Source organism: Varroa destructor, unplaced genomic scaffold (genome assembly GCF_002443255.2).
Source record: "Varroa destructor unplaced genomic scaffold, Vdes_3.0 BEIS01000002.1, whole genome shotgun sequence".
In the NCBI taxonomy this organism is placed as follows: Eukaryota; Metazoa; Arthropoda; class Arachnida; order Mesostigmata; family Varroidae; genus Varroa; species Varroa destructor.
The window spans coordinates 29699946-29721794 of NW_019211455.1; the positions used below are offsets into that span (position 1 = coordinate 29699946).

The following is a 21849-nucleotide window of genomic DNA, read 5'->3' on the forward strand; positions in this document are numbered from 1 at the left end:
TTAATTAAGGAATTAACCGTTCGCTTCTTTGTCCATCTCGTTATAAGATACTCCATTCATATAAAGCGTTTTAGATGATTTTCGAGAAACGATTCAATCACTTCATTTCTCAAGCTCATTCATTCTACCATCTATATAGGACCAGTTAGAAGTCGCGGTGCAGCTCGTTTTTCTAAGTAGGCTAAGTTTTTATACATTTCCCTGTTATATATTCCTCTTACCCTACTTCCTAGCCAGTAAACGTCTTACGACTGGATCACCCTAGCCAGTGGGTTGCACTTCTATCGTGCGAGCAGTCTACCTTGTAACGAACGTTTGTTCTAGTCGTTAATTACCCACTCTTTGTCATTAACCAACTATACTAGGTCGATTTTAAGTACAAGCCTATAGAGCGTCCACAGGGACGTTACTAGACTTCCTTTTCTTTCTCAACGCCCCCTCGTAACCATCGGACCAGCTAGTACATGTCAGCCCGATCTAAAACTCACTTGAAAGTTTGCAGAGGCGCCCTGCGGAGGAAACCCTGTGTCTGCAACATTTGATTTAAAAAAAAAATTAAGATTTAAAGGTTCAAAAACTAGTTTTTCTCACTTGACGATTAGTTAGTTCTATTCTTGGACGAACTTTAACTTTCCCTTTTAACATATGAGCGTTGAGATACACGTATAGTATAGCAACTCCCATTTCTGAAATATTCTGAAACATGGACCAATTAGCGGAGTACAAGCGAAACATTCAACGGGTTTGTTTACAATTCGGTCTGCGAATACCAGACATGTATGGTAAAACGAATACTTATAATACACAAAAGATAACACTAAAAGTAAGTGCATCTCATAACATTCTGTTGCATCTGTTTTTAATCACTTCTTAATCCGTTTATCTCATACATAATTATGTACATATAAGATACGCATGAGACAACTGAATGCAAATAGACAATATATAACGGTTCACCGTTCTTAAATTTGGAAAAGATAAACAGTTCGATATCGAGAATTCACTAGCCATTTTCGACTGGAGCGATTTTTTAGCTGTTTCAAGCTTTGTTTTTTCTTTTCTCGCCAACGTTATAAATCGTATAGCAACACAAATGATTACAAAAACAATAGAACTGTTATTTTCGAGATAATGCCGTTCCCACGACCTGCTTATTATTCAACAGCAATCCATTATAATTATTGGTCTGCAAGTGGCAAGTGAACACGCAATATATAATAATTGTTTTCCGCCTTCTACCATTCGTCATACATCGCTCCCGACCCTCCATATTCAATAACAAATCTTGATACATAAATTGAATCTATTTCTAATTGAATTCATTAAAAGAAACAGCTCTGCATTCCAGCCCACGTATATGCCAATGTGCGTCGTACGGTATACTTCTATAAAATCACAATAACATTCATTCGAATTGGGGGTAACTTGTCACCTTTGTGCTAAAGTTAGTTAACATAGTTCCTGTTTATCATGTGGACAAACATCAAAAAAGCAGTCAAATGCCTCGAGAGAGGCTCGCGTAGTTTCGGAGAAGATGTATTTATGGAACGTTCCATCTACACAGACAGCATACACTATCTGGCCACGTTCTGTCTGCGGTCCGAATGCACACATACAGGCACACTCCGCCTTGACCTTGAATGATGCCAACGCTCGTACATCAGTTGCAAACGATGCGAACGATGCAAAATCGAACGGCTTGATCGATCGTCTGCAATTGCAAACAATACCCTGTGATAACTATGGAATAATTACGGTGACCTGTAAGTGCGCCTAAACATAAGAGACGTTTATCAAACTACGGAATTGATGTTCCTCGCTGTTTAGCTTATCATTGAGTGTTTGAAAAAACATTTAGCTGATCTATGATAACACATGACCTTGATAATGACCTGTTGAGCGAGGTATTGAGGATAGCAAAGATGTGCACTGTCCCTTTATCCGACGAGCAACAAAGATACCTATCGTCGGGCGAGAAGTTGATGCAATACATCGTCGCTGGATCGTTTCCCCGACGAAACTCATACAGCTGTGCAGACGACCTTGCCGTATCAAACACGCGTATCAGGGTTCCTGCAATATCGAAAGCAGGTATCACAAAAATAGTAGTTCAGAATAAGCTACCAATCAGTTAAATTTCAGCTTATAAAGTCAAAATCCTTGCCAAACAGATCATCGAACAATACTTTTGAAGACTGGTATAGTTGCCACTTTGATGTCATGTCGCAAGTGTGTGTCATAACTGGACCTTTCTGGCTAGCGGTGGCAAGCATCGTGCCACTTTGGTTAAGCGCAATGCATTCGAGTTCATTTTGATGAGCATTTATGGTAATCGAGTGCGGAGGCGACGAGGATAAGTCCTCAATCATGGCGGAACCAATCTTCTGACCAGGATACGCCTACAAAAAGAAACGCATATTGGTATTAAACTTGCAGATTTGAACTTTTGTACTTGATAAGCTGAAATTAATTTTTCTAAGAAAAAAAAACTTGTTAACCGAGCGTGTCATTACATACGGCAAGAAAATATGACTACCATAACGTACGAGTATGATTCGCTGAGAAGTCGCAAGGGGACTGAGTTCGCAAAGGCCTTTGGGATTTGGACGAGTGTCACGCACATGAAGCACCTTCGGGATTCCTGGAAACGAAAATACACTGATCTGACGACTGCGAACTACAACCATCTTATCACGGCGCAGACGAACAGATAACACCTACAAACAAAATTCGTTACTAAACAGGAACATGTAAGATATACAGTACATCAACGTGTTGTATGATTTACGTGTAAGAGATCGATAACGTTCCACATATATGAACACCCCTAATAAGCATTTCTGGCCGAAGTTGTCGAGCATGAATTGTCGAAACGAAAAAAAAGAAGAAAAAACTATTATAGAAGGTATTTATAAACGCACCTTTCCAATGAAAGCTGAATCCATACACACACTATGTTTGTTTAAGTCGTATCCAAGTACCACATTATCAGCACAGTTTCCACTGCCGTCAGGTATTAATGCGAGGAAATTTGAACGATGTAACATCTCGACCTGAAACAAGCAACAACAGTTGATCGCTTAGGCTTTTTCTATGAGGTCACCATTGTTCAAAAGAATAAAATACACATAGGAAACGAGTTGGCCATATCAGCAATTAGGAAAAAAATGTTATATTAGACATATTTATTCAAAATAACTTGCCTTTCCAATGGGGGGCAGATCTGGATGGTCTGTAATGTGCTCGACCTCTGATAACGGCTCTATGTTGAAAATCTGTATGCCATTGTCAGAAGCGCACGCGAATAGGCCTGTATGAAAAAAAAAAAGATTAAGCCTTGTGCTTACAACCTAAGACGCACTAGGAACTTCATGACAGACCCAGTCAGCTTCCCTATTAGAATTCGTTTGACGCATTATGGAAGTGACATGGTAGTTTGAAAAATACATTAGTAAACGAACTTCTTTGTGCTATGAGCGTGAGGTTTTATATATGTTTGCTTACTGAATTTGCAGGACTTAATAGCAGAAAAAGTGTTTTTGCAATAGTAATAATCTATACTAATAAAACGGTACATATTATCATATCTTGAAACTATTTAGAAACGTGTGTCATGATAAAGTAATACACCAACTTATAAAACTTCCGATTGAGCTTTTTCCCTACTGCTAAGGTTACGGGCTGGTCGTTAAAACCTTTAATTCGTCTCATTGAAAAAACGCTGCTCAGTTTACTAGATGATTGAACTAATAAGAAACTAGCGAGTAACTGGAAATTCCACTTCTGGACCTATCGATATTAAATAATTGAAATTAGAGCCGTAAACGAAATTTACAAATATTTGAGTGTTACAAGGGAAGGTCCTTGCAGGACCTCCTGTATTCATCTAACCAGAAATCAATCGATTTTTCTTTATTGAGGCCTTCATGCACAATAAGTGCAGTCCTCGAGTCATGCCGCTCTGCATGTAAATGATCCCACCGTTAAGACTGCGTAGCATATATATATATATAACTGGTAAGGGACAAATTGGTATGTTCCCAAAAAATATCATGACTATGAACGCCATTAAGTATCGCATCGAGCTCATCAACTGGCTAGTTATTGAAGTTAGACTAGACACAGTAAAAGTATGATTACCTCAATTGTATCGTTTTGTGTCGACTCAACTGAAATACCGTTAAACATTTTTCCTAAAAATTCCGTTAAATATATATTGTACAAAATGGGGTGTTCCTGTTGGGTACGCCAGCAACTTTACAGCGCACAAGGTATGGCGTGGTCTTGTCCCTGCTTTTCTTGTGAAAATAAACTTCCTTCTTTATTAATTGGAACGTAACCGAGGCTGTTCTTTTTCAGTTGCTAAGTACGAATCCCGCATTCAAAATACGTACCTTTATCAAAAAAACCAGGTTTAAGAAATAAGGCTGCGTTGCCTTTGAAAATAAAGACACGGTATGAACACTTACTCTGGTCCTGGTTAAAACGCAATGAATATACTTTTTTGTTAGAATTCATTGTTGCTTTCAAGCATATATAAACAGTTCGTCTGGCACATACGAATACCAACTACTACTTTGTTTAAGTAGGAATATAGTGTTTAATACCAGCTGACGATCTGAGTGGAAAGGGGCCTTAAACGAGGGATCTGGTGATGCTCGGAGATATCTATTATTGTTTGGTCGTACTAATAAATTCGCATACATTCGCTGCTATTGATTCTTTCCACGTATGCTTAAGCAAAAAAAAAACGATATCTTCAATTATTCTATTGGCGCTGCAGGGGAACTGTGTACGGCTATATAAGTAAGTATACGATATATTTAGGCCTCCACAAGTAAATGATAAGAATGGCGGGCAAATTTAAAAGTACGAAATTGGAAAAACACTTAATGGAGGAGCTTGCTACTGTAACTATGGGCGTATATCGCTAAGCGACCTAAGTTTGGTCAATTGTATTTATAATTTCAGGGCCCAGCGTTGACGTCTTTTTAGCCGTAGGTGAAAAGGAGATCCTGGCAAGATTCGGTTCGAATTATTACATAATTCACTTTTTTGGCCAAACGCTCTTATTGGTATTGCTGTGGGGCAAGGTGAGGTTGTTATTGTCTCCTGAATTAGCCGTCTGTTCACTTTCACACGTCGTCAGCTGTCGATTGTCGTGAGGTGTGCCGTATTGATATATTTAATTTTTTTTCTTTTTTTTGTTTGTCAGTGCTCCCATCCGTATACGTTGCTCAGTACTGGACGTCACTAATATCGCGTGTTAGCTGAAAACAGTCAAACAATAAGATGTGCTCGAACTTACAAGTGAAGACGTCGCGAATAAGTTGGTATCACCGGGTGCAGTTTTGGCGATCGTTCTATTGGCCCTGAGGACGGCAGATTTCTAATCTCGGACCCGCTCATCCTCCGCCAACGAATCTGTCTGTCACTGAAGTGAAATTCAGTCTCAGTCCGTGTGTGTCTGCGTGCATTTGAATAAATAAAAGTCGAGGCAGGATCTAATAACAAGATCATCAGGATGTGGTGGTCTGTTTTCTGGGTTTTTGCGTCTTTTTATTGTTTTTTTGCATCCAGTTGGGAATTTCTCGGAGTCAGAAATATGGGTAAGTTCAGTGAGCGTAAAATCGTGGACAATAGCTTAAATCCGGTTAGATGCCTACTCATAGAAGGAGTGACACCGTCAAGACAACTTATATGGGTAAAAGGATCAAAGCACTAAGGTGCTATCTGCGAAATTAACGGACACCTAGATATTAACTGAAAAGTTCAATTCTGCCGTAGCTAAGCAATTGCATCGCCTTTGCGTCCTTCTTTGTTACTGAATGAGGTTCGCACGTATTCGACAGCTGTCGAGTCGCAAAGGCAAAATATTAGCTAGACAAGAAGATACGACACGTTTATTCCGTCCTTGCAAAAAAAAAATGGTCTCACTGTTTTCATTGAAATAAACAACAACGATTCTGTGTACTGATCTGTGAACATGGAAGAGAATTATAATTCGTAACATTGTTAGTGGCTAGGGGCTTTCTCATCATGTCAACTCGTCTTGGGTAGAGCTGAATGGGTGTATCTCACCTGTCTTGAACTAGGTAGACACATTTTTTATGAGATCAAATGTGATTTATCCTCGCACGATTAATGCCTCCGTAGGCATATTTGCTAGTCACACTTCAATTCGCCGAAATCTCTGGGACTGCCTGTTACAGCAAACATCCATTAACCGTGTTTGTTTGTTTGTTTGTTTGTTTGTTCTTATTTCGAATTGCTGGAATGTTTAAGGACTGGTACTCTTTTGTTTACTAAGATAAATTCGTTACTTAGAATTCACTGTAGGATATGTGCACGTTTCATTTATTACAGTTGGCCCTTATAGAAGCATACCTAACGAAAGTGTGGTACGGCAAACGCTCCATTTCGAAACCATATTGCTTCAGTGCAATGTCAATTCTGACGGCATAGTGTAGGGGCGTATGCATATAATAAAACGATTTAGTGTGCGGTAAAAATGTGGACGCTGAGCGAATATATTTTTATTTAACAACTTCAGTGAGATTTCATAGGTTATATAGAGAAGTTCGTACGACCGTCTATATTCGGTTTCATTGGCTACAGTGGATCGACACGATTGTCCAAAGCGTTGTTTCGAGGCACCTAGAATTCAATTTGAAACGTCATATGGTCATAAAACTAGCGCAGCCTTATCACCGTATAAGATTAAGCCCATGTGGAAAGATGAATTGTCCAAATAGTATATTTATTACGATCTATTTTAAGTAGTTTCCCGGCTGGGTGAATACAAAGGACGTCAATGTAGCCAAATCCACTGCGATTAAGTGGGATATAAAAACGAGACAAATAGATTTTTTGATCGAATATTGATGGCAGACCTTATTGTCGGTAATAGAAAAACCGGAAATGCGATACATGCAAGACAAAAACATCTCTTTAAAGCCATTTTGTGTGAATCTTAATTGTATTAATAAAGAGCAAAGAGTGACACCTCTTAAGATTTTTTAAATTTTAAGTTAAATTTAGTATTTGTCTAAGATTGATATTTAGGCGAACGAACTGCCGTTGACCGACCGTGGCATTAGAACGAAAGCGGAATTCTAGGATATCATAACAGGCACCGGTGGTTTTATCCGGTAAAGATAAGACTATAGAAAGCGAGAGCTATTTTGAGACTACTATCCTTTAGTTAAGGGACGCTAGACAGTTGAACGCTTGACAAGGTCTGAGGACATTTTAAAGCCTCAAATAGATAGTATAAATAAAGTAACAAAGATTAAATGAAGTATTAATGTTTACTTCAGTCGCCATTGACTCGTCTCGAACCGTCGAGAAGGCGTTAGATGAGAGAGGAGGCTTGTGTTGATCTAATGATTTCCTGTCACGACTGACACGCAGAATAATTCAGAAAACTCAGCGCCAAAGTAGAACATTACCATTGATCTAAAAGCAAATTCCGTTACTGACACTGATACCGATTCGAATTATCACTTACGTACTTAGTATCTAACTTTAGAGTATTTGACAATCTTGTACGACCATTGCTTTTTATCATCATTCATTTACTGGCAATCATTTGAAATATGCTCGAGATATTCATATATGTTTACCATTTATTTGCTACTTGCCTGTATGATTGTATCATCGGTTTGCGTGTGGGAAACCCGGGTTCTCGCCTTTTCATTTCCGCCCCCGTGTAAATTTGTTTTTCTCTATAGTGACAACTATAGCTCACCTATTCGAAGAGATATGATAACCAAATAATTACGTGTGTCGAAGATTCACTGAAACAATAGTGAAGTAGAGACGGGTCAAAGTATACGGCAGCGTGAAACACCAATCAGTCGAGTAGGAAAATGCAACAGTGACAGCTTAGCGATGTTTGTCGAGAAAACTGGCTTGCCATACCGCAAGACTATCAATGTTGAAACTAAAATAGCCAAGGATTAATTCGAACTATTATATATACAGGAGTCGATATACTACAGTCTAGGGAGCAATATAAAATTATATCGAGCATCAAGCCGTTCAGCTGGCCATCAGGTTAACGTTGTTTTTCTTAGTGAACACGTAACAGCGAGTAGAGAGTTTTGGCGCCATATTCCTTGTTGTCTGTAACCGTTTAGCAGGTCCATTGAAACACGGTGGGAACAAATGTTCATCGTATTCAATGCAAGTACGGGCTTCTGCTTATGTTCGAATCTGTTCGGCATTATTGTCGAGGTCACTTTCTTTTCGTGTGGTTGTTTGTTGATGGTTGGCACAGACTGCCTTTCGCGTTGTTTATGCTGCAGGCAGATTTATTGCCTATCATAGTTACACCACCAGTTTCTATAGTACACGGCGCTTGTTTTGATTTGCCCTTTTCCGTCGGACTTCATCATTTCTATGTGGGCGTGTAGAACCAATATTCTGCTCTTCTTTTTCATTTTCTGTGTTTTCGTCACAATACATCTCAAAAAAATGTCTTTTTCAGTTGACAAAGAACATCTTTTATTCATCACGATAAGCTTCCGTAGCTTCAATAACTCGTTCTTCCGCTTGAAGTTCTCAGTTGTAGGTTCGTCTTCTATGGTCTTCAGTCTCCTTATCCACATTCTCAATGTTTACACCAGTTGAACTTCGTACATTATTTTCGATCTATATAGAAGAGAGTGCATTAACACAAACTCAAACAAAATCAAATCATGTTAATAATAAATGTCTATAAAAAACTATAATTAATCGTGGTTGTTAATTGAAATCTCAGTGCGGCATGCCTGTAATTACGGGTAGAAGCTGGAACAAAGTTTTGAAAATAAAGATGTATGTTTACACTATCGCTTTTTTTTTAGACATAAGTGAATGAAAATTAAATCTTTATTTCATTTTTACATTGATAGGACTGTTACATTTCGCTAAACCTGTATCCTGAGGGTTTGTTCGTAGCCAGTTCTTTTGAAGTAAACCTAACCCACAAATAATCAAAACAGGGATTTTGATTCTCAAATTTTTTTTGCGCAACCTCCATGTTAGCGCAAATAGCTTATGATTAACTATAAAAAACCATACCCAGAGGCATTCTAACAATTTACGAAAAGCAGCCCTCCGTTGCTCAACATTAATGATGTACATTTTATCATCGTCAGCCTAGACATCACTAGGCATACTGTATTTCAGAAAAGATAGGTGGGGGAACAACTATTTTCTGCGGTCAGCCTAATGTAGCTTGGAAAAACGACAAGGGATCATCTTCACTCGTGTTTGGAAGTTGCTGTGTCACAAGAGGGTCGTGTATTCAAGTTTAGTAATTTCTTGATTACAACTTATTTCGTTGAAATTCTGGAAATTCGCTATAAGTGACCGTTTAGGATGCGGATTTGAAATCAGAACACGTACACTCGAAATTATCATTATTGTTTACCATCGGAGAGCCCACTCACTTGGGCCTCTAACAGACAGCGGAATATTTTGGCCGACACACGAATTGCTCTTCACAGATTAGCTGTAAAAAAAAGACAATCTAGTATACTTCCTAGCAGTTTACATGTGACAGAAGTAAAAGACATAAAACGTTTTCTGAATTACTTTTGTCACCACACTTACAGGCTGGGATGATTATGGTAGTTCAAAACTGATTAGGGACTGTGCAGTCCTCGAGCGAGCGTATAAAATATCCTAAACAGGAGTTTACAGGTAGCGCTTTCCGGTTTTCTAAAAAGCTATTTGAAACATCGATGAATTAAGAGATTGTGTTGCACGCTGACTAATTTCCTCAGGGGCTAATGTATTGCACGAAAAAATGACGTCACGAAGAATCTGCGCTTTGACAAACTAAAGGTCGCTTACTGCTACCCTACTTAGTCCTTTTATAGATCGACGAATGACCTCTAACCCTAACGCGCTTTGAAATGGCTGCAAATTGTACTGCAGATGAATTTCAGGTACAGCGTTTTCCTTATCCTGGCCAGCGTTTCTGTACTTTTCAACGGTGGGTCTGCCTTTGTCATCGCATTGTGCGTAAAGTTGACCAGTTTTAACGTTGAATGTGAGAACAATTTTTTCTCCCACAATTACAGGTTTTTGCCGCAATGAAAAGCTTTCGAAGAAGTGTAATGTGCTGAACAACAAATCGTGTTCACATCACCGTAAATAGAAGAAGAGCAATTCTAGTTGACGGTTAGCAGACGACAAATCACTTCATTGTAGTTCTTTCCCGTTAGGCTCAAAATTGAAAATGATTAAAGTTTGAAGTTATATAAGATTGTCAGTGTGGTCATTATATGTCGACCGGGCCTTAATGGATTGTCATCGAACTATCATTTGTTAGAAAAACGTCGGGAACATCCGATACTTCGTTGGATCGTTAATCAATTGCTCCGTTTCACTGGAGAAGTTTGTAAGCATAATTTTTTTAGATGGGTCAACGCTATTGGAATCATTGTTGCTGTTCTGGCAAAGGCAGTTCCAGTTGCGCCTCTTTATCTCACCTAGGGTTCCAGATTTCTAGCGAGAAAGACCGTGTAATAAATTAAGGCTTGCAGATAAGTAATGAGCTTTGTCATTGTCTCAAACACTGTAGGATTTGGTGGCCTGGAGTAGCAGGAGGTTTCACGTGATCTCCATCAAATATTAGGTGTACCTCTATCATTTATAAGCACGCTTTGATTCTCGAAAAGTAGCGCGCGAAATCTCATAAAAGTTGACGCCAAATGTTTGGCTGCTTATGGCTGTAAGCTAATTCAGCATCCCCAAAGAACAATATGTGAAAGAAGCGAAGATATCGTTTGGAGCCGAAAATCAACGGTCTTTTATTTTCAAAAGGTACAAACATTAGTGGAATCTATCGATTATTGGTGAAAATCCTAGGTGAGGATTTCGCCAAGCCAAAATTCTGTCACTGGGACAATAATTTCAAGAACTGAAGATCACAAAAGATGTGATGACACTTCAGGTCCGCACATAGAAGAAAGGGTTTTTGTGATTATGGGAGTTCTTAAGTTAAAAGCAGAGGACGGATAACGCGCTTGCTGTCGGGTTAATTTTGGATCTTCTAAACTACGTGTTGTAAAATTATAATGAAAATGAAGAACAAAATCAAAAAGAGAATAGGTTCTTCATGAACTTTGTCTATTAGCGATACAGAAACATGTTGCGTACTGTAGAGGCAACTTGCCCAGATAGTATCTGCCTGGACACTGCCGCTATTGAAACGTAAGTAACTTTGTGCTTCTCACAAGAACAGGGCCAGGCGGGAGTTTCTTCCCAATGCAATCGAATACAATTTTGGCGGCAATTCCAAGTAAAATCGGGTGCACACTTGTGCTCCTACTCACAACTTTATATATGGCCCAGTTGTGCTAAAGAGATATTGTTTCAAAGGGAGGTGATGGATGCTTGGAAATATCTTGAGGTCCCGAAGGGCCATCAATAACGAGAATAATCAAAAACGAGTAATTACGTTTGGTAGTGAAGATCACAAGTACACAACGGTTGAGAACTCTTTACAAAGCTGACATCTATATGTAATAATAATATTATTAAAGGAGAGCCCGTCTAGCATATGTCATCATATCGTTTATTTATCTGATATGGTTTGAAAGATATTTGTACATTTTAAACTGTTTCGTGAAATTTATTACATGCTCTAAATATGCAGGGTACTTTCTGAGTCCTGACAAACTTTTTGGGGCCGTTTATCATAGCAGGAATTTTTGTGTAGTAGTTATTAATTTTTGTAAAAAAAAAAAGACGCATGAGATACACTTCAAAGTTTTATCTGAACCTGTTACCTAGTGCAATTAGAACCAAGATACTACATTCAAAATTATTTTTGATAGATTATTGGGCACCTAACGAGCAAAGCGTGTTAAACTAGCCATTAATGATTTATTATCAATTTACCATCTGGACAAGAGAAGGAATGATTACAGATTTAAATAGATTTCACCCAGAGAAACATGGCCTCGACACATGCGGCTTTCGTTCGAAGAAACTGTCGAAGGATCGTTGAATAAGTAAAGCTACAAAACAAGCATGAATCCTAGTAGGATATAGTGTCTATGAGAATAAAGTACATGTACGATATACAAAAACCGGGCCTTTAGAGGTCAAGTAATCTGCGAACCTAATACAATCAACACAACAGGTGGTGTGAAAAAAAGGTAGACTAAATTCTATTTTTTTTTTTTACATAAAGTCGTTCGTCAACCTGTGAAAACTGCATATGTTAAGGTTCGACACGCTATAACTATAATAGCTTCCACAAAGCATATATGAGGATGGCTTATTATGAGGATGGAAAATCGCCTAATTTTTGCCCCGTTTCAGGAATCGTTTGCTAACGCACTCTTTATTTTAGCCAGTAAATACAGTTGGTTTCATTTAAGATATGCACAGTCAACGCGTACATCATTTGAGACCACTGTATATATAGACTCTGCTTATGACCTGGTACGGCAACACAGCGGAGTACATCATGAAGTCAGTTAGGTTTATACGAGTCTGTGCATTGTCAATCGGCAGAGAAGAGTGGAAATGAAAAGTATTCTGCTCTGGTCACTTTTCGAGTATAATGAAAGTATATGTAATATTTTCCAATCTCATAATAAATCCGAAGTCGAGATACAATTGTTTACTTTGAATTTTGTAGAGTTCAGATCTGCTTAAGTGTATCCATGTAGGTATCAGAGATATGAACAATGTATTATTGGAATCTGAAATGTATTCAACAAGAAAAATTTCTCTATTCATTTAACAAAACCTCTAATCGACCGATCAGATGACTTCAAACTCTAATTGGTTTTCAAGTTACCTTGAAATATAGGTTAGCCCAGGAACATAAATATGAGCCATAAATATAACTAGCTTCAGTAAACTGGATAAAAAAGAAAACAAATATCTGTATTGCCTACTAGAGCGCAGGGAAGCCTTTTTTAATAAAAACATACATGTTAAGCTTTTTGCAATAACGTGTTTCTTCTTCATACAGTTGTAAATTGTAGAACAAAAACGATGTAATAATCAAAAGTGTTTTTCAGTGCGTTTTCAAAAGTTTGTCTTAAAAAAGATCGATTCTTTATTCTTTCACTGCGGCCGGCCAAAAGCCGCTTCCACCTCAAGAACTTTCAAATGTTGTCGGTAGGCGCTAACCTGTTACTATCTACCAAAACATCATTATGTCAGATTTATTCCATGCTTTTCCTTGCAATTTAGGTACAAGATATATTATGAACACCCATATGCTCGCACGAACTATTCCAACCAGTACCGTATATACATTATTTCGTAGTTCTACGGCACCAGACTTGACTCGACGATCGTCAAGGGAAATTTCGGTTTATCATTACTAACATTCAAACGATATAAATAGGTGTATCGATGGTATTATGTAGTCCAAAAGAAAAAAAAGCTTTTCTTTGCGCGCTTCGGCTTTCGCTTTCGTATCTTTAGGTAATAAATGTTAATTGATTACTGATTTGGACTATCCCATTGCACTCTATAAATAGGGCTAGTGAGCTAGATAGCTATTTAGAGAGTTTTCATTTCTAACGACTCCGAAGGTGTACCGCTTAACTGCCAAGCCAGGTCATGAGGTTGCATGACTTTCTGAACACCCTGTAATACTGGAAGTGTACAATACAGCTTTGTCACCGACGGCCTCGTTTTCGAAATTGTTCCCTATAGGTCCATTCTATGATTACTCAATCAAGTACAATATTTTCATCATGTCAATACGGAATTGTTTCGAAATGCCTTTAATATAAACCCACTTGTTATCAGGTGTATCATATGTATTAATGCAGGTTCGATAGTTTTCAAGCTATGAGCGTGTTCGCTGGGTTCGTTATAACGTACACATACTTATACACATCTTCGTCGTTGAAAGATACAATAAAATCAACAAAGGGTAAATCTAATCTGAAAAGGGGAAGGGAAGCAATGTCGGATCCCGAACCAAAGTCACATTCACGTATCACGTATTGATTGCTACGTGATACAAACGCAAGCGCCCTAGGTTCTAGTATAGATTTTTGTTTTCCTAAAGATGAATGTATGCGCAGGCACGCAATTTTTATTAGATAATTTTTTGATTAGACCAAATCTACTTACAATCCAAAAATGATCTTCTTCGCCGCCCTAAAGATTATCCCGGCTCACATATAAGTCACTCTGTTGATTTTGAAAGTCGTACATAAAAAATATTTTATTTATATATGCTCGATCTTGTACCCCCTTGACATGCCAGAAGCTGGAGATCAGGCAATACTGTGATATGAAAGCTCGTTTTTTTTTTCTAATTTTAGCAAATATTACATTTTTTACTTTTTCGAGAGGTGTGTATATTAAAAATGTAGACCTTATGAAGCCTACTTTAGCCCAATATAGCATAGGGAACAGAATTGCAAAGACTGCTGAAATGGATTCCTCTTAAAGCAGGCTCATTATTTAATCGCTTGCATATTCTACATTGTTTCCATTGTTTTGCAATGCAGATTGACGCTGCCTGGTTCTTTGATATTATGAGAAGTTATTAGCGGATGCATATAAAGATGGTTTTAAAGGGTTTTAGAGTACAGCCCAGAGATAGAACATAAGGAAGTCTGTCCTTGGCGGCATGTAGCGACGCAAGAAAGCCTTGATTAGTCTCCTATTTCAGAGATCTTTGTTTTCAAGGAACTGATCTAATGTTAAAGGAAGTTCTCTTTAGCAGTATTTTTTTCATTGTAGGTCAGTAAAATTTGTTCGGTGATAGCTCTTCTTCAGAGCTCTTTTGTAGAATGTCTAATACTAGCACATAGCCTGGCTGCTGAGTCACAGCACGAAACAGCAGTACGTTGCGGCTGTCTATCAGATTACAGGTTGGCCTTAGCTAGGGACATTTTGGGATCAGGCTAGGGATACGAAGCACATCTCGTTGCACCTAACGTTGGCAGAGGCCAGTCGCCTGAAGTAATGCTTAACAGCCGAATTTACGTTTCTTTTCTTTCAGCTAAGCTGGAATTGAAAAACAACGGGCCCGTGTACTACCTTAGCCCAATAACCTTTTCAGCGAAACTAATTACCGATCTGCAGGACTATCGAGAGTACCGCTATAGTTTCAAATCAGAACGGCCTGAATTCAACTTCAATATCACCACTGGCAAACGATTCGTTCAGGTAATAGCAATTAAAACTAGTCATCTACTGACGAAATTCGTGACACACTTTTTGGTAAGTGCCCTGCGAGATGGAAAGCAAAAATGTTACAGTTCGAAGCCCATAATGTCATCTTTCAGCTATACATTTTTTCCGTAGCTTGACGGTAGCTTAGAAAATTCATACGTACGAGTTGATTTGTTGGAGGCTACCAACCTAGTCGATTAATAAGAAACAAGTTATAAAAAACTGCTTGTTTGAATAAAGCCTTTGGCCATGCGAGGTTTGATCGTACATCGCTCTGAGAGTGAGATTTCTAATGTAGGGGCTTTTGTGACTTCAGATTAACCACACGTTCAATCAGGACACGAGAGAAAAAGTACATGGCGTATTTAAATTACACGTCAAGGTTTCATACACCAATTTCTTTATTCCAAGAACTGTCGCCGAGGCGACAATGAACTTTTCGTTATCAGGTAGGTGTGCTAGATCCTAAGGTTGGTACAGTGGTCCAACGATGAATATCGATGAGATTAGGTGTCTGTCTACCTTCTTAATAAACATTTTTCTGTGTTTGCAGAGGGTGATCATTAACGATATGCTAATTAATAAGCGCACTCTGACTACATTGTATCATGAGAACGCCTTCAATTTACCCCAAGTTTTTATGCGGAAAACGATGTAACCAAAGACTATTCATTTTTTGACACGTTTCTATACAGACAGGATTCCCGCTAACCTTATATTAGTTCAGAATAGAACAACGCTCCACGTCGATCCCGACCCGCAGGGCAAGACTCTTGTAAGTTCTGCCATCAATGTCAATGCGTCGTGCGCCGTGAACGATCCTGGCGGCTATTTTGCTAGTCAGCGAATGGACTTCATTTATTACTGGAAGGTGAGAATAATGGTCGACTGCATCGTGCGTTCTAGCCTCGAATCTATTGACTATTCATACATGTTGATCAGCTACTTGTGTGTACCAATTTTAAACGGCAACGTCGCCGAAACAGCAAGCTGGGCCAACTGAACGGCTCGAATATAAAGTAGAACTAAAAGTTACGTATCTCGAAATTACAGGTACGGTACTTGAAAGCATAGATATAAGCAAGATATGCTTCGCCAATATATATATATGTGTATATATGGATTGGCCGGTATAATACCCGCCTAGGCAGTGTTCGTTTCTAAGCATTTATCGAGCCGTTATCTAGTAGCAAATCTCTTTAAACTGTATTGTTTTTTCCGGTTGTGCAGTTGAACAGTGACATGGGGATCTATAATACATCGCTATTGCATCGATTCCCGTCGACACCGGGCAGAGAATCGGATTTTCTGCAAGTGTTCGTTACCGCAAAATATCCGAACGGGACATATGCGGCCGGTGGCGCTCTTAGTCAACATATCGTAGCTATGAGTACAGTATTGGATTTACCCTATATATGGAATATATAGGAATGGAATATAACCTAAAAGCGGATTATCGGCCCCGAGTATTTTCAGTAAATTAAACGCCAGACCATAGTGCATAGGACAACATTATCTCGATAGATTTTTACTACGAGACTGGTTGGGATATTTGTTTCAAAGTAATACTATTAAGGTTACAGTGTTAGATAACGGAAAGAAAGTATAATTCTGATCATTTTCGAATAGATTCACAATAAGGCCAAAAGGGATGTGTGTATGCTCTTTGATTTTACAAACACTACCGACCAATACCAGAGCCAAACCGTTTAAAATACATAATTTTTTTTTTTTTTTTTTTTTTCACTTCTTAAACGATCAATGGTTTGAACTAAAGCCAGCATATTACGCTTTTAAGAAAGTTGTCCTGTACATTTCAGACCCGATGTCATACTTAAACAGTACAGGTGATCTGTATTTGCTTCGAGGTTCGATAACAAAACTGAACTTCTCCTGTGACGCCAGGTGAGAACGCTTCCGAAGTTACTGATACCCGTATCCAGCCGATATCTTGAATTGGATACTCTTGTGGGCATATCAGCAAGCTTGTTTGTTACATCACTGCATCCCCAATTTTTTTGCTTGATCTAAAAAATTCGGCCTTCCTTGTCGCTTCTATTTTTAGTATAGAGGTCGCCCTTGTCCGCATAAAAATCCGCCTTTAATGGCCGATCGACGCGTTTTCGAAACAGAAAATAAATCAAGAATTTGATGTAGCGTTGAAAAAGCTTCTTATTATTTCCATGCTTAAACCTACGGCGTGAACCACTGTTTCCGATTGATTGATGTGTGCTCGAACATGATAATTTCAGTCCCCCAATATATTATTGCTTCGATCCAGAAGAGGTCCCGTCTCCTGCCAATAAAACTGACTTCAGTTGTGCGTCCCAATGGCACCGTTTGGAGTCATGCGAATTCGGCGCTGTGCATTACTTTGATAAAGTCGGAGACCACGAGTTCAGGGTACGTACATACGAAGGTGCTGTCTATTAAGAAGAGTTTTCAACTGCGAACTTACTTTATTCTATAAAGGTTCATGCGTCTGTAGAGAAGCGTGGAAAGCTCTAGACACACTTACTCTCACACAAACTTCACGCGAACAACTAAGACAAGATTCAGCTTGAAGAATGTATAGAGAGCATTCATGTATTGTTACGTGAGTCTGAGCAGCCTTCAGACAGGTCGCTAGCTGAGGCGGTTTTATCCAAGGACGCAAACGTACTGAGAGAAATTTATAATTGCATTGTCCATTTCTGTTCCTATGTGCCACGGTACAATTCAGGTGATCGTGTATAACGAAGTAAACAATTTTTTGCACGTGAAACCATGGAAAATGATGTACAAAATTCATATTTATGACGGTAAGTAGCGTTTCGATTCCTCGGCGTGTGAATTTATGTGGCCAGTACCTATAACGCCCAGCTAACTCTTATCCTGCGTCTCTGTAGAATGTATTAACTTTAATGTTGATCGTAATCGATGAGTTACGAGCTTATGCCTGTTGAGAAGTACGTACATTTTCACTAAAGTACTTTTGTGGACCAACAACACTTGAAATTATTTTTATGGCCGACAACCCATGCCCGTTCAAGTAGCATCTGTTCATATCTACCCCACTGTAACTTATACGTTTGTGCGCTTCTAGTCGAGTCGAAGGGCTTATTGCAGCTATTCATCGTTCCAATATCGTGCATCATAATTGGATTCGTTGTTATCGTTGTCGGGATTGCTTTCTATAAGCACACAAAAGGGGACATACGTGTTGAGGTAAATGATGGCCTTGAATGCTGCCTTCTTGGAGGCACCCATTGGATAGAGGTATTTGTTACAGTTACTACGATTCATATAGTCTCTCTAACGTTAACTCAATGTTTCACGCTTTGTATTTATTTATACATGTATATATCGTATATAGAAAAGCATGTCTGTCGCGTATTTGTGTTGGTCAATAATGTAAAATGTTCAATACAGGTTGCTGACTTTGACTTTGGCGGTACATCAAGTTCGCTCGACCTCGACGACCCAATTCAGGCTGCGATGTTTGATGAGCGGACATTTTGGACGCATCTCCGCGATGAACTAGCGGAGAGTTCAATATTGTTTAGATGGTTGTCGCGCCGACCCAAATTTTTGACGACTCTCAGCCTAATGGACGATGAAATTCTCGATGACGAAGATGTGTCAAATAAAACAGTCGACCCAACGCTGCCGCCTGCCACCAGCAGTAGTAATAATAACAATAGTACCAGCGGCTACAGTAGCATTGATAATGCCGACGCCAAATGAGATGTAGCCACGCCAGCAGCAGTTTTAAAACCCTAGGTACCTTTTACACTGTGCTTCGATACGAAGGAGTATATGGTTAGTCGACGTTGAAAAAAGGACGTATATCTGACAGATATTTCGCCCCTGTGTCGAGCCTTAGCCGGGACTTGTTTTTGGTGACGAGACTATAGTGATTAAATTATCTATACAGATTATTAATATCCTGCCAGCATTGCTACTTCGACTATGATACACACAAATATACGGGTGCTGCAAAGCAAACCGCCGCGTTTGTTTCGAACTGGAAGAAACAAGGAACAATCCCATACATTAGAGTATCACTTTCAAGGTGCCATTTGCTATTCGGCACATGATAAACGATGCAGAAAGACTCGACAGATTAAGCTGAACAGAAAGGAAAACGTCAATGGGTGTGTATGTACACATGTCTGTGCAGATGCGGGGAAAAAACAGCATGACTGTGTTAATCGGGGACGGGATAATTTGCGGCTGTTAATGTACGATAACGCGTCTATACGAGTTGAAGAAATGTTCCGGACTAGCTGAGTCATCATTACTATATTGATGGCATACAGAGTAGTGAGATTCTAGCTACAACACAGACGACTTAGAATTGATTAGAATGCAGACATTCAACCAAAATGACGCGTAAGAGAGCTCATCTGAAGCAAGTTCAGAATGAGCTGTGTATAAATAATATATTTAGATATATATATATATATATATATATATATATATATATATATATATATATACATACACGTGTGGGTATGTGATGAAAGGTAGCAAACAAGTCAGCAATCAGATTTACTTCAGCGGTCGAGGGATTTAGAGGGATTAGAGCACTGTCGACGGGAGAGATAGATTCGACAAGTCGTAAAAGTTAATCGTGTGATAAATCATTGCTTGGCTTCTGATTGACGTTAACAACAAGATCACGGCGGGCCGAGAGGCAGACGGGGAGTGGCATACTTTCTGGCATAACAATAAAAACAATACTACCGCAATCGATGTCATGATGGCTTCAGACCGAAAAACTAGCATTCAAACGTCACTCGTAGTTGTAGCTTATGATTTTATGTGACAATCGAAAAAAATTGACCCAGTTGAACATTAAGTTTTCCGAAAAACATAGCTCCTTAAAAGCCTTCAGAGCTGAAAGAATGAAGAGCTAAGGAAAGCAGCGAACAAGAGTCCAGACAGTTTAAGATAAATTAACTATAACTTACTATGACCCTAAAAGTTTTCGTTGCTCAAAATCGGAAATTTTTTCATTATCGTATAAACAGCCACAATAATCGTACGCGTATATCCAAAGGTAGGTCCAAAAAAAGTATCAGCTAAACTTCAAGGCACAGTTAAACGTTATTAACGACAACTAAGTGGTTCTTGGCTATGTGATTTCGCTAATTATTTCGTTTGGGCCTCCATTCAACCCGATCAATACGCGAAAAAATATGCACAGCTGGACGCATTGTATAAGTGCATTCAGTGCTAGTTGGTACAACTGTTTTTTTTGCTAAATTTATAACAAAAAAAAAAAAAAAAAACAAGAGGCGTCTCGTCGGGGGTCATTTACCACACCTGCCATACAATATCTGCTGTTTTCCGTGCATCATCATACCGATACTATACTATACTTAATTGTTATTATTATTATCTGTCGGCCAACGTGTTTGCATCCGTTCCTCTGTAACATACATGTAAAATTCTTATAGTATAAAGAAGCATAAGCAGTAGGCATAAAATATAGCTTATAACAATAGTACTGTCATCGATTGCAGTAATAGGCAAGAGAGAACGCTGGTAGGTTTGTCTGAAACAAGATCGAGTTTAGTTAAGCGTGTATTAGGTAATGAGCGATTAATGCGGCAATACGAAAAAAAAAAAAGAACTACTTCTTTTTTTTTTTTTTTTTTTTTTTTACATCAAAAGGACGAAATTCGGTATACGAAAACAGGATCAGGCCAGAGCGGATGCTAAATGTTTAACCGCAATTAATATTATATAGTAAAGGAACATAGGCGCTCCATTACCGTACCTAAAGGCAGAGAAAGAGAGACAATTAAATAAAATGTTATTTTGCTTTTTTTTGAAACAGCTTTGAACTCTGTGTTATATATATAACGATATGATTTGAGCTTAGCATCCTTTACTAAACAACTTATCTATGTTTATTCATCGTTTGCGGATACACCAAACTTAATATCAAACTGATTATTTCGCAGGCACTGTTACTCTCTTAAAAGCGGTTCCTAAGAACTGTTCAAGGAACTTCGTGGCAAGAGCTGGGCAGAAGCTGAGGAGAGGGGGGCATCAATTCTTAATTCACAGATTCTGGGCGGCATTCAAGACCCATGTATCGCCAATGAAAAGATAAAACAGACATAACGACAGTCCCATATAAAATGAAGAAGATAATTATCGTAGCTCTAAGATGAACTTTCTGTCATTATGAATATTTTCGGTTTACTATAGATTTTTGCATTCAAATTAAAGTTCCGTTCACAGGCCTGTCGCTGTAAGTAAGTTAAGATTTCGTTGAGCTTAATCCGGTGTTCCCTGTGCTGACATTCTAAGAAAAAGTCGGAGGAGATAAACGGCTTTTTTTTTTTTCTACCAGTAGCCAGTCATGCGTTGCCCGACTCGGCAATATCGAAATTATCATCAAGGCTAAGTAAAGATGATAACATTAATTTCCTTCAGAATTTGCGATGCGAACTCCGCCGTTTTCTTTTTGTAATTCCTCAACGCTAGGGGCGATGCGAAGTTACTAAATTGGCTAACTGTTATTGCTGCAACGAATGTTCGAGCTGGGTGGGGTCGCTGCTTCACACAGAGACAACGATTTTTCGTTCAAAATTTCCGTTAGCCGCCCGAGCGTTTCATGTTCAAACTTAGAAGAAGCGAAAGAGGCGAAAGTCGACTGTTATCTCGTGCTCGATTGCTTGATCCCTTCATGAC

The 21849-nt window shown here is 38.8% G+C and overlaps 2 protein-coding genes across 4 annotated transcripts; one reads left to right on the forward strand and one right to left on the reverse strand.

The window, feature by feature from the left end:
• Nucleotides 1–824: 824 nt before the first annotated feature.
• LOC111245384 (WD repeat domain phosphoinositide-interacting protein 4-like) lies at nt 825–4627 on the reverse strand. Its single transcript, XM_022793683.2, has 7 exons — nt 4470–4627; nt 3204–3310; nt 2922–3053; nt 2547–2717; nt 2249–2399; nt 1893–2073; nt 825–1711 (listed from the first exon to the last, which is right to left on the reverse strand). The coding sequence occupies exons 1-7, from the start codon at nt 4516–4518 to the stop codon at nt 1450–1452; spliced, it is 1053 nt and encodes a 350-aa protein (XP_022649418.1). The 5' UTR covers nt 4519–4627; the 3' UTR covers nt 825–1449.
• A 248-nt stretch (nt 4628–4875) lies between these two features.
• Nucleotides 4876–20993, forward strand: LOC111244630 (uncharacterized). Of its 3 annotated transcripts, none has more exons than XM_022791917.2 (11): nt 4876–5028; nt 5216–5609; nt 14987–15153; nt 15476–15608; nt 15855–16030; nt 16390–16549; nt 16980–17064; nt 17412–17562; nt 17882–17960; nt 18245–18366; nt 18571–20993. In XM_022791917.2, exons 2-11 carry the CDS (start codon nt 5525–5527, stop codon nt 18883–18885), a joined length of 1473 nt encoding a protein of 490 aa, XP_022647652.1. In that variant the 5' UTR covers nt 4876–5028; nt 5216–5524; the 3' UTR covers nt 18886–20993. The 3 variants fall into 3 exon arrangements, with proteins under 3 accessions (XP_022647652.1, XP_022647653.1, XP_086836761.1); XM_022791918.2 differs by having other exon boundaries at nt 4936–5093; XM_086980635.1 differs by having other exon boundaries at nt 4974–4997.
• The last annotated feature ends 856 nt before the right edge of the window (nt 20994–21849 follow it).

Excerpts from the sequence above, each read along its gene's own strand:
- LOC111244630 (XM_022791917.2), top strand. The coding sequence starts at position 5,525 with ATGTGGTGGTCTGTTTTCTGGGTTTTTGCGTCTTTTTATTGTTTTTTT. Across the intron at positions 17,961-18,244 it reads CAAAATTCATATTTATGACG|TCGAGTCGAAGGGCTTATTG; the intron begins GTAAGTAGCGTT and ends GTGCGCTTCTAG. Across the intron at positions 18,367-18,570 it reads AAGGGGACATACGTGTTGAG|GTTGCTGACTTTGACTTTGG; the intron begins GTAAATGATGGC and ends TGTTCAATACAG.
- LOC111245384 (XM_022793683.2), bottom strand. The coding sequence starts at position 4,518 with ATGAATTCTAACAAAAAAGTATATTCATTGCGTTTTAACCAGGACCAG. Across the intron at positions 3,054-3,203 it reads ATCTGCCCCCCATTGGAAAG|GTCGAGATGTTACATCGTTC; the intron begins GCAAGTTATTTT and ends TGCTTGTTTCAG. Across the intron at positions 2,400-2,546 it reads CTTCTCAGCGAATCATACTC|GCGTATCCTGGTCAGAAGAT; the intron begins GTACGTTATGGT and ends TTCTTTTTGTAG.